The 13123-nt window shown below is 36.1% G+C and overlaps 1 protein-coding gene across 10 annotated transcripts in view; it reads right to left on the bottom strand.

Annotated features, from left to right (window-relative positions):
* Positions 1-13123, bottom strand: part of Cep128 (centrosomal protein 128) — a 277887-nt gene that overhangs the window by 166830 nt on the left and 97934 nt on the right. For all 10 annotated transcript variants that reach the window (XM_070028501.1, XM_070028506.1, XM_070028496.1 and 7 more), the window contains 2 exons: positions 10275-10625; positions 3171-3821 (listed from right to left, as the gene is read on the bottom strand). In XM_070028501.1, coding sequence (XP_069884602.1) covers positions 3171-3821; positions 10275-10625 — 1002 coding nt within the window. The remainder of the gene's footprint in view (positions 1-3170; positions 3822-10274; positions 10626-13123) is intronic.

Here is a 13123-nt window from a genome sequence, read left to right as displayed (position 1 = left end):
CTAATTTGCCTAAGTACTCACCTACTATTGCGAACTATTATGCTATAGAACACACATTTCCTTTTTGGGTATACAAACTAATGTGTTCAAAACAACCCAGTAAAAGAGAAAACTTTACTATTCATTCCTATTGTGTTGATAACACATAAAAAAGTGAAGCAACTTGACCAAAATTATTTATGCCATAGTGGCGCTGTGGCTCAAGTGGTAGCACACTTGCCTTGAGCTGAAGAGCTCAGGGATAGCACCCAGGCCCAAAGTTCAAGCCCCATGACCGACAAAACAAAAAACAAAAAAAAAAAAAAAACAAAATTATTTATGCCAATAAAGAGTAAAAATATTCAACTCCTATTCTGAATCATTTGATTCTAATAAAAAAGTTCTATAATAAGGTAACAACTTAATATCCTGAAACCATTACTAGTACCTACAACATGTCAGTAAGTATTTTAGATTTAAATTTAAAAATAAGTATAAGAAAGGTGATTCTAGATGGAAGGGAAAAGACTACTTTGTACAGAGAAAAAATATGGGTGATGTATTAGACTCTTATTAGACTTAAAAAATAATAAGCTGAAGGAAGCTAAAAAAGACGGGGTGGAAATGTAATATTCATAGAGCTACTTGCCCAAATCCTACTGTGCATAATTCTGTAAAATAATACATTAAATCTTTGTGGACTTTTTGCTATCAATTCTTTTTACTTAGTATAAATAAATAAGTAAAAGTGTAGGAAGACATTAATAAAATAACAAAGTAGTGACTATTCCTTTTGGGAAAGCTACTTGGTTTAAAAAATGGACATGGCTGAGTTCTCACCATTTCTGGTTCTCTTTACAGCTCCAGGGCCACTGCTATACCACACATTAAAGAACAGCACAACAATCCTCCCAGCCCTCAGAAGCCCAAAACATAAACAAAAATACAAAATCAAAGGGTTTCAAAAGAGCCACAGAATAGCTGTAAATTGATATTCTTTATACCTGAGCAATATCCTAAAACTTTTTTGTTACATCAAAAATGATGTGAAAGCATTTCCTAAGAAATGGACAAGAAAATCAAGTCAACCATGATACATGGAGAAATTAAAACTAAACAGATACCGAAGTACATCAAGAGCAATACCTCTGCTTTCCAGCTTTGAAACATTACAACCCGACATTCCATTAAGATCTTCATACATGTGTGGAACATTACACTAGATCACTAGATATCATAAGAAGACACAAAAATGGCTAAGATCTGATAGTGTTTGTCTAGAGATGAATATCTAACAGGTCAAAACATAAAGGAGTCAAAAGGTATTATCCTAGATGAACCAGAAACCAACTAAGAGCTGTAGAAACATAAAGAATCAAAAAAAAAAAAAAAAAAAAGCTATTCCAGCCTTAGCTGAGAGCTATTACAACCAGCAGATCCATAAAAGTATTATCATTGTCATAGCCCAGCAATGACTACATAATATGTATTTTACTTTCTTTAAGATGTGCTCTTGTTGGACTCCAGTAGTTCATGCCTACCTACTCAGAAAGCTGAGATCTGAGGCTCATAGTCTGAAGCCAGCAAGGGCAGGAAAGTCCATAAAATTCTTATCTCCAGCTGGGCGACAGTGGCTCACGCCTGTAATCCTAGCTACTCAGGAGGCTGAGATCTGAGGATCACAGTTCAAAGCCAGCTCGGGCAGGCAATTCCATGAGACTCTTATCTCCAATAAACTACTAGAAAACTGGAAGTGGTGCTGTGGCTCAAGCGGTAGAACGCTCACCTTGAGCTGAAGAGAGCAGGGACAGCGCCCAGGCCCAGAGTTCAAGTCCCAGGACCAACCAAAAAAAAAAATTCTTATCTCCAATTAACCACCAAAAAAAGACTAAAGGGGAGCTGTGGCTCAAGTTGTAGAGCACCAGCCTTGAGGGGAAAAAAAAAGCTCAGGGACAGTGCCTAGGCCCTGAATTCAAGCCCTAAGGACTGGCATACACACACATACACAAAGAGCAGCTCTTCATATTCCTAATTATACTTCTGTTTATAAAGCTCTACAACTCTGAAAGACTGTTACATTTAATCATTATTAAAATGTGTGTTTTTTTATATCTTACCAAGTCTCACTTGGGAATGTTTTCTTATAGTTGATATGTCAAAGTTTCATAGGTAAGAGGAGGCAGTATTTTTTTTTTGTTTTATAATAAGGATGCATCTCAAAACGGATACTATCAACAAGGCCCCCTTCCTTTTCTAGACTCCATTCTAATTGCTACCCAGTTAATGGCCCCAAATCCACTACTGCCAAAAAGCTAGGCAGGAAAAGACCTCATGAAATAGGTGTTGTCAGCTATTTCAATATAATTTCCTCTTCTTAAGTATTTTAAAAGTAGTAGTTGCATTTCAAAGATTTTTGAAATGATATTATTAACATTTAAAGATTTACCCATGGTTTTCACCTATGTATTTACAACATTTCAGAAACTATTTGAAGTCCTAGGGAAATAGCTATAAACGTATCATACTGAAACTCCAGTCCTCATAGAATTTTCTAATAACCAAGGACATAAAAATCAGTATGGAATCTACATTTTATGATAAATTTTATGGAAAAAACAAGGAAGAGGAATAGATCTCTCACAGTCCTGACAATCATGTCACATGACTGACTGAGCTTGTATGGCAATAATATTAACATCATTAGAGCTTAGAAATGCTTTCCCGAAGTGACACCTCAAGCATTTACCCCAGGCAACTTGGATATGAAACAAAAATAGTAAATTTCAAAAAGCCTTGGGATTACACAACCAATAAGCTGATCCAGTTTAGTTACTATACCAGGAAGGACTGTGGTTAGAGCTTCTATGGCCCTAACAAGTGTTTGATTTTTATATTTTAAGGAGTCATAAATGTTGGATGAGGGAACGCTTCAGGTCCATGACTTAGTGCCACCTCTAGCTTTCCTTAACTCTCAAAATAGCTAAATGTTCTTTGTAAAGGGCTTCCCAGGGGAGCTGCTATAACACATTCCAACCTGGCCAAACAAGCATGAATAAACCTGTTTACTGCTGGTTTTATCTTTCCTTCAGTACTTGGGAACACAAAATGATCTCTAAAAGTTTACGCTTTATTAACTTTGTGAGCCATGGAAAAATTCCTTCAATATCATCAAGAGAATACAGCACCAGTACCTTCAGTGTCCTAATGTGATTCTCTGCTTCACTCTTTTCTTTCTTAAAATGCTTCATCAGCTCCTGGATATTTTGCTCATGTTTAATTTTCACACTCTGCAGTGATGACGTGAGATCTTCCAGTTCCCTCTGGTGAACATCTCGTTCTAGCTTTAACTGATTGATGACAGTAGAGGTTTCTTCATCTCGGGATTTTGTCTGAGAAGTGAGGTCAGAGAGGTCCTTAAGCACAGCTTTCTTGGCTCTCTCTTCGTCAGCCAATTTATTAGCAAGATCTGCTCGGATGGCACTCAAGTCTTTGATGGACTCTTGCATCTCAAGAAGTTTTGCTTTATCCTCAGCCTGGTTCCTCCTTAGTTTTGTAATTTCTTCCTCTAGGTGAGCTTTCTCAACTTTAATCTGGTTTTGAGTCTTATTCTGCCTTTTCAATTCACTTTCTAGTCTATGGATGGTATCCAGGGAACTCTTGACTTCTACTTCAAGGTCAGTTTGACGAGACTGAATATCACTTAGCTTCTTCTCCTTAGAGTGAAGCTCTTCCTCTTGGCGGGCACGCTTGGTCAAAACATCGTTCAGTTCCTTTCTAAGCTTTTCTATTTGTTGTAATGCTACATAAAGCTGATTTTTCAAGTCATCCTTTTCTTTTAGAATCTAGGATTAAGAATTTAAAAAAACTGTAAAGTTCATCACAGCCTTTACCAATAAGTTCTAATATAAAAGGAGAAGAACATTTGATCAAATCAGACTTTGTATTTTCCCATTTTAAATTATATATGTATTTACATGTACATAATTAAACTAGAAAGGAAAAAATATACCACACTGAAATGCGTATTTTAGATTTTTAACATCAGAATATATCAACCCATGATTACAAGTAATGGCTCAATTACATGATAAAATTTATCACAGGAATATAAGAAAAACTCCTATTATAATTTAGTAGAGTAGAAATAATAAAGCATTACTGAAAATAATAATGTACAGTCTAATGATATTCTTAAAACAGAGAAATCTTGAAGCATGTGGAAAATATCATAAGGAAGCATACAGATACAATTTAAGAAATGTGATAATATGCAAAATGTGTATAACATTAATAAAATAACACCAGTATTGAAGAGAAATATAGCCATACACAACTGGAAGCCTTGAGTCTCTAAATGGTAAAAATTAGAACAACTGAAAATTAGGATAGATTGGGAAGACAGTCAAGAGAACAAGAGATGAACTAGAGAGATGCTCATCACTCTCTGCCCCAGATTAAGGATTACTATGAAGGACAGGGGCAAAGAATAAACCATCATGGTCTCCAGTTCTTACCATTACATCACTGAAAACAAAACAATGCAGGCAGCCAACATAACCAAAGTGTTTTCTCCATATCTCTGAAACCAAGGATAATCTCCATATTTACTTGTTGATGGCCACCATGCCTTTTTAAACTTTATTTTCCTTTTATTGACAAATGCCATGCCTATCTATGTGTTGCAATGTGATATTTTGAAACATGTATCCACAGTGTCATCAGCCAGAAAATAAATTCATTTCAAAATCAGAAATGAATTAAAATGCAAATATATATATTTTTTTTCTTTTTTATACCTTACTGTAACCATTAATAATGATAAACCACAGTAATCCCAAAAAATCACTCCCAAAAAAAGGCAAATATCCTAAAACCACGAGGAAATGTGTTTTTAGTACAGCCAGAACTGTTCAGACTCAGGAGGTGAAGGCTCTAGTTCCCTGACTCCACAGTCTACTCAGCAGTATGCTCCTCTTGGGATGCTTTACTTCTAGAAGACAGCCATTCCAGGTAAAGTAGATGCAACAATAGCCAAACAAGGAAGAAAATCTCTCTTCTAGTATATCTTCTTTAGAAGCTAATGCTTACACCAAGCTCCCAAATCAACTTTACCCCTCATTACTCACTGACCAGGTCAGGAGTTTTTGCCAAATGAGTGGTGTACATTAATAATTCAGTGCAATGCATGAGGGCAACAGAAGATAACTTTAACCACTTTGGAAGACAAGTTACATTTCCATGGGAGTTTTAGGGGATTTTTTAATTTTTTTCTATTGCTTGTTTTGTACAGGTACTAGTGCTTGAACTCAAGGCCTCAATGCTAGCCCAGAGCTCTTTTGGTCAAAGCTATCAGCCTACCACTTGAGGCACAGATCTACTTTTTGTGGAACATTTTCCACTTTTTGTGATTAACTGGAGAGTAATCATACACATTTCCTGCCCCACTGGATTCAAACCTCCATTTTCAGATATTAGCCTCCTGAGTAACTAGGATTACAGGTGTGAGCCCACTGGTACTGGCTCAATAGAAGTTTTGTTGGCACTTACTAAGGAGGAGGAATGGAGAGAGAGTTGATTCCAGATTGTGAATCAAGAAAATATTTGAGGTGGAAGGAAGAAATTAAAGAGTGAGTCAAAGTAGTTTTTAATGAAGTCCAACCCATGCCTGGATGCAGGAAATGGCTGGTCAGCCAGAGGAATATGGAAAGGTCAAAATTATGCATCAACTGTTACAAAAGGAAAATGGTATGAAAGAATTCAAGATCAGAGATTTAAGACTTCGTTTTCAGTCTTAATTCAAAATTAGTTGATATAATAGAGTGACAGTACTGTAAAAAATGAAAGTAGGGGCTGGGAAGGTGGCTCAGTGGTAGAGCGTTTGCCTTGCATGCGCGAGGCCCTGCGTTAGATTCCTCAGCACCACATAAGCAAAAAAAAAAAAAAGCCATAAGTGGCGCTGTGGCTCCAGTGGTAGAGTGCTAGCCTTGAGCTAAAGAGCTGAGGGACAGCACCCAGGCCCAGATTTCAGGCCCCACGACTGACAAAAAAAAAAAAAAAGAAATGAAATCAGTGAAGAATAAGGATATTGAGTTGAATAGGTTGCTTGCTAGAGGTTTGAAATCACTAAGAATGATAGCAAGAATTCGGAGTAAGGGAAAGAACGATGCCAAAATCCTTGGGAAATTTGGAGACATAATGGAAAAATAAACCAATCTAAAGAACAGAAATGGGAAAAGAGTGTTCTAACCTCACAAACACAGCTTCCAAGAAAGGTAGATAAAGAAAGGTTGTAAAAATGAGGTCTGAGAATGGCTACTTACAGATAGAAGAAATGGCACTACAAAACCATAGTAATATAGGAACAAGAGATAACTCCTCAAAGACTAATCACAAATATGCACAGTTGTTTTAATTGAGCTAAAAGGCAAATCATGAGACTTTCAAATGCAATTTTACTTCATTTGAAAAAAATGCAGAAAATGCTTTTCTTGAATTGCTGTCAATAGGATGCACACGTATTCACAAAAGTAGTACTTTTGTACCAGTTCTTCTTACCTTAAACTATTAAAAATTCATTTCTTACAAAGCAACATATAACTTTGTTCTCAGCAGGAGGGAAATACATAGAAGGAAAAGATGGCAATTTAAGATTCTTAAAGTCAAATACTATCAAGCAAAACACTCAATACATGGGCAAGCTATATAAATTCTGCCAGTATGTCTGCCAACTCAGCAAGAAATAGAAAATATGGAAAAGCATTGTCCATGTTAAAAAGAATATAAAAGAACTTAAAACATTCAGAAAAGCACATACTGTCATCAGAGTCGAAGTTCAAAATTGCTCCTTTATCATTTTCAAAGCACAAAGGCAAAGCAATTATTTCAAATACTTTAAAAGAGACACAGTGAGAAAGAGAAAGAGACAGAGAGAGAAAGAAACATTACAACTGACAAGTAGATTGTATCTATACTGTTCTAGGTCTTCCCATATGTGTTCACCTACATATTCCTAAAAAACATCATAGTTCCCTAATATAAATATCCATATCATTGTTCTTTAAGAAAATAACCAAATACTTCTGAATATTTCTGTAATTTTATGCTATTTGTTTGGTCTTACATATCCCTTATTAATAGAGTGGTTGTGTAACATCTTCACAAGATTCTAGTGCTATATCAAGCAAGGAAGATTTTTAAAGAGCAAGTTTAAGGCATTAAAATAATTTAGGATTTGAATATTTTATGCTGCAAATTTTAAAGCAGAAAATATATTATGCCTAAAGAAAGAGAAATGGATACAGGCACAAAATCATTGTGCAAAGATGAAGACTGTATCACCTAACCATATAATATACTTCATTTTAGTAAGCCAGGCCCAAAGAAACATAGGTCCCATGGTTTCCCTTATTTGCAATATCTAGTATATGCATGAGTCAAGCGGAAAAGGTCAGATAATGTGATGTCAGGAAAATGAACCCTTAGATATGTATTTTAATGTTTTTTTTCTTTCATGCATGTGTTTCTAACGCATTTATAAGATTATCTCTTTGTTGCTTTGTATGTCCCTCCCCCACAGTATAACCCCTGCTTTCACTATATTTGATGTCAGTATAACTTGAGGAGGAGATGGGGAATAACCAGTTGTTTAAGGATACAGGTGGACCTGTTGCAACAATGAGAAGTACAAGTTGTCATGTCCAAAACGAGCTTTACAACATCGGTGCGGGGGGGGGGGGAGGAGGGGGGAGAGAATGGGGGGGAAGGAGAAGGATTGGGATTGGGGGGGAGGGGAGAGCTGGGAAGGGACGTGAAGGGTAAACAAAAGGAGGAGGCTGCAATGCTTGGTAAGAAATGTACGCATTATCCTGCCCATGTAATTGTAACCCCTCTGTACAGTATGTTCACAAATAAAATAAAAAATAAAATAAAAAAAAAATATACTTCATTTTATATATAGTTCAGGTAAGACAATTACTTAATAATTAACTCATTTCTTAAACCACAACATGATGTATTTATAAAAGAGTATCATTTTCATTTTAATGTATACTTCCAAATATTCCCTAGAGTCAGTTTTTGGAAGTTAAAAAATTGGCTGAAAAAAAAGACTAATGGTATTATTTATGCAATAAGATAGCTTGTGCGTTTTTTTTGAGAATTAAATATTCCTTACAGGTGATATTCAATAGGATGGTTAAAAACTATTTCCTTCCAACGTTTTTCGGCATGTATTTCTACATCATAGATGTACTGGACACTTGAATCTGCGATGAAACATTTCTTACCCTTTCTTCCTTGATTAACCATGGTTCTAACTACGATATGCTGCATTAATTTTTAAGGCTTTTAAAGGAGAAATTACAATGCCTGCTGTGATAATTGTGATACTATCCTAACTATGGTAATCACTTTAAAACTACTTCTTTGCTTATCATTAGCAATGATAAATGATAAAAAATAATTATGTCAGAAGTATTTGAGGAAATGATTGTTTAACAATTTCTAATACTCTGAAAACTCAGTCCAAAAAAACTTGCAACACCATGCCATAAATTGGTATACTGCCGAATGACACAGACCTTTCTAAATTTCCTCTAATTAAGCCAAATCTCTGCATCTCAACCTCTCTTATTGTAAGCTCCCTTACTTTGGACTCATTGCACCAGTTGCCAGACTGGGCTGACAAGAGAATAATGAAGGTAGAGCAATTACCTTGGACTAAACCAGTGCAGAATCAAGTCTGAAAGCCTTAGAACTGCTTTAACTCAGGGACACCAGTCACTCAAAAGGAAAAGCCCTCAACACTGAGGGCCAAGTGATCACTGCCTTCATTCTCTCTCTGTCTAGGAAATTCATACATAAAAAGCATCTTTTCCGTGACATCTCTTTTGAAATGAGCGTCTGTCACTTTTAAAACTGTCAACTGATTTTATAAATATAGCTATCCTACTTTTTTTTCTTTTGAAAGTAACTCAACTTATCCAAATGATGATTCTTCTGGAATGTTTAACAATCTTGACAGTGACAAATGACAAAGCACAAATGAGAAACCAACACAAAACGGGGACAAAACGAAATCATGAATTTGCTGTTTATTATCCAGTTGTTTATAAACATCTGGATTTAATTCAATTCAAATATAACAGTTCTGCATCAACTGGGGAGCGTCAACTCCTTTTAAAATAACCAATCACACAAGAGAAAAGAAACTGTGGAAATGAATGCAAAGACATTTTGTGTTGCTATCACAGGCCATAAAAGCAGAGTCAAAAAGGGACTTGTGACCTGTTAACATAGTCAGTGAGACTGTCAATGTCAGTCACTTCATTAAGCCTATTATCATCACTGCCAGAAAACAGCCTGGTGATAACTTGCTTTTTTTTTTTTTTTTTTTTTTTGGAGGGGGTGGGTATGGAGCCGAACTCTGAGCCTGGGCACTGTCCCTCAGCTCTTCAGCTCAAGGCTAGCACTTTACCACTGGAGCCACAGCGCCACTTCCAGCTTTTTCTGCTTATGTGGTGCTAAGGAATCAAACCCAGGGCCTCATGCATGCAAAGCAAGCGCTCTACCACTGAGCCACCTTCCCAGACCAACTTTCATTCTTAAAATGTCCTTTTCTCACCAATTCTTAAGTTGAAGAGGACAAATAAATGAGATTTAAATACATGCACTGGGAGAAAAGTCATATGATTTTTAGGAAAACTTGGTGATTTTCTTCCATTTGAATATTGTAATTGAGGCAGAAGATGGCTCTCCAATTCTGAAACCCATAGAATGTCAAGAAATTAAAAAGGATTTGATGGCAGGTACCACTGGCCACACCTGTAATCCTAGCTACTCAAGAGACTAATATCTGAGGATCACAGTTTATAGCCACCCCCGGTAGTAAAGTCAACTCTAATCTCCAATTAACCACCAAGAAGCCAAAAGTGAAGTGGTAGCTCAAGTGGTAGAGCACTAGCCTGAAGCGAAAAAAGCTCAGGGATGGTATGGACAGTGCCCAGGCCAAGTCCAAGACTTAGCACGCGCGCACGCACGCATATGCACACACATGCGTGCACACACACACACAGTTTTGAAAACAGCAGGGAAAAAAATAGCAACAACAACAACAACAAAACAAAAAACAAAAATCATTATATCACTTTTACTGGAAAAGCCAAGATATAAACGCCCTTATCTAAATGATATACTACTGATAGATTGTATGCATAGCATTGCACACAAATATTTGTTGAACACATACACCAATGATTCATTTTAGAAAAAAAATCTTAAGAATCTGACTTTTATACCTGATTATTCTTATCAGTCAGTTGATCGAGAGTTTCAGATTGTTTCTCCATTGCTCGCTCTAACTTCTTATACTTAAGCTTCCATTGCCTAATGGTTTCTTGAGCTTTCATTTTCAGGTCTTCTCGCCTCTTCTCTGCCTCCTCTCTTAGGGCCTCTGCCTGCTGGCACTCACTGAGGTACTGCTCGGCCTGCTTGGTTGCATCCTCAGCGTGGTGAGTCAGCTCTGAGATCTGGAGGTCAGCATGCTTACGCTCGGCCTCACATGTATCAAAGTGACTCTCGATCTCCTTAAGTCGATCCAACATCTGCAGCTGTTGTTTTTCTTTGTTCTCCAATTCACATGCTAGATCCTGAGAATAAAATGTATGATACATTAAAAAGTAAATTCTTGTCAAAATGGGATGTGTGGCATCTCAAAAAACAAGAATCACTAATATCATTGAAATAGAAAGTTATCAATATTAAATTTCATTAGCAATCAACCTACAAAATGAGTCTCTGTGAACTTAATCAAATTAAATGAAAACAATTTTAAAGAAATATTATCTCTTTTAGACTATCTCTAAAAAGAAAAATATGTATAGTTCTGCCTGTCATTAAAATACAAGACATTGTGAAGAAAAACAATGTGTTACTCTAATAAAGACCTTGGTGCTTTGTTCAGCGAAGAAATGTCAGTAATTTAAAATGTGTCAGAATATTAGAAAACCAGTAGATGCATCATGTAACATTTTACACAAAATGTTATTATAATAAAAACCAATAATAATAACATAAGCATTGATAACAGAACCATCAGTACAATACAATATTTGGAAGTTTATTTGAAGGATTCCCAGTTAAGTGTTCATAGATAGGATATTTAGAAGTTACACTTATAATGTCACATAACATAACATTATATTATACAACAGATAATGTTGAGATAATGTTGAAATGCTCACCTCAAACTGAAATGAACTATTGTGGTTTACAACCAGGCATTGGTGAACCACCTATAATCTCAGCTACTCAGGAGACAGAAACAGTAGAATCATGAGTTCATGGTCAGTCCTGACAAAATCAGTGAGACTTAATATTTAAATATAATTTGTTGGGCATGATGGCTCACACATGTGATCTTTGTTGTTTAGCAGGCCAAAGTCTGGAAGATCCAAGTTTGAAGCCAGTCAGACAAAAAGATGTTCAGCATGGTGGCATATGGCTTTCATTCCAAGTACAAAGGAAGTGTATACAGAGGGATCACAGGCCAGGCCAGCACATGCAAAAAGTGATCCCCTATTTGAAAGATAACCAGCTGAAAAGGAGTGAGGGGTTGGGTATGGTACAGAACATGGAGCCCTGAGTTCAACTTTTAATAGTAAAGAAAGGAAGCAAGAAAGGGAGGGGGGAAGAAGGAAAGGAGCAAAAGGAAGGAAGGAAAAGGAAGAAGGAAAAGGAAGGAAAAAATAACAAAGGGCAAGAGACAGGAAGGAAAGGAGGAAGGGAGGAAGGGAGGGAGGGAGGAAGGAAGCAAGGAAGGAAGGAAGGATCGGTCTTAGAATCAAATTATTCCAAAGTCAGAGTGATCATTATGTTTGGAAATTACCCTGCATCATACAACAGACTATTGCTTTTCTACAAGTAAAAGAATGTTATTGTCATTAACATCAAACCATTCTTACAAAGGAAGTTACCTTGTAAGGAAGTATCAAATTCAGATACTGAATTTAGATACTCTTGTAAGGAAGTATCAAATTCAGATACTGAGTGTTTACAGTGTGTCACATAAGCTCTCCTTCCATATAATTAGGGACAACTAAAGTAACATAAAAAGGTCATGAGTCCAAATAAGAATGGACTCCAAAGGACAAGATGATAAGACGATGCTGTGACTGGGACAAACAATGAAATTTATCTACACTGTACTAAGGCGAGGACAAATAAAAGACTGAAAAAGTTTAGAAAGTTCTTCTGGTCTCAATAGGAGAATTTTTAAGCCTCAATTCCATTAGCCATGATTAGTTACAGAAGTAAAGTCAAATATAATTCCCTTATGATTAAAGTCATAGTTTGACACTATGGCAAAAAAAAAATTATTTATACAAACATTAAGGCCTCAAAAACAAGGTTCGTTTTCTGAGCAACAGGTTTACATTTGCTCAGTTGCTAAACTCCAGATAGCTTCCAGGAAATGACTCACTCCTTTGTTCTCCCAAACAAAACAGTAAATTGAGAACTGTGCACTTATTTGTGTGGAAAAATTCTAAAATGAGATCAGAAAACTCTTGTGATTGTGGTTTACCTTTTGCCCTTCTTCAGAGAGTTTTTACTAGTAGTCTAGAAATCAAGTGTATTAACACAGAGAAATCAAGTTATTTCAAATCAAAAAACATAGGTGGACCTCATGCTTATTGCTTTGCAAAAAATATGTAGGAGTGTGATTATACATAATTCATGTCAGCCACTTCATTATCTATAGAAAGATTAATTTAAACATGGCTTTAAAGAAAAGAAGGTAACAATTTAGTTGGGGAGGAATTTACTTCAATAGTTAAATTACAACAGTAGATAGTACTAGGTCCAGAAACATAATGCAGTTACCAGAAGATATCTACATTCCATAGTGAGATCCAAGTGACAAGAAGCTACCAATAATTAAATTAAATTACTATTGAGAAATATTGAGCACTGCAGTTGCTGTTGGGATTGAGAAAATGCTTTGTGTGAACTTCCTTATTCAATTCTACCACAGAACTAAAATAAAGCACTTTTATCGCTCTACTTATGTAAGATGTAACAAATGCTGGCTGCAGTCAAAAGTTTGACCAACATCACATCCTGATAGGTTAGGACACATGGATTTGTC

Source organism: Dipodomys merriami, unplaced genomic scaffold (genome assembly GCF_024711535.1).
Source record: "Dipodomys merriami isolate MVZ:Mamm:240054 unplaced genomic scaffold, mDipMer1.0.p SCAF_1, whole genome shotgun sequence".
NCBI classification, from domain to species: Eukaryota; Metazoa; Chordata; class Mammalia; order Rodentia; family Heteromyidae; genus Dipodomys; species Dipodomys merriami.
Note: the sequence above shows the minus strand (reverse complement) of the source record. Positions and strands in the feature narration are given on the sequence as shown.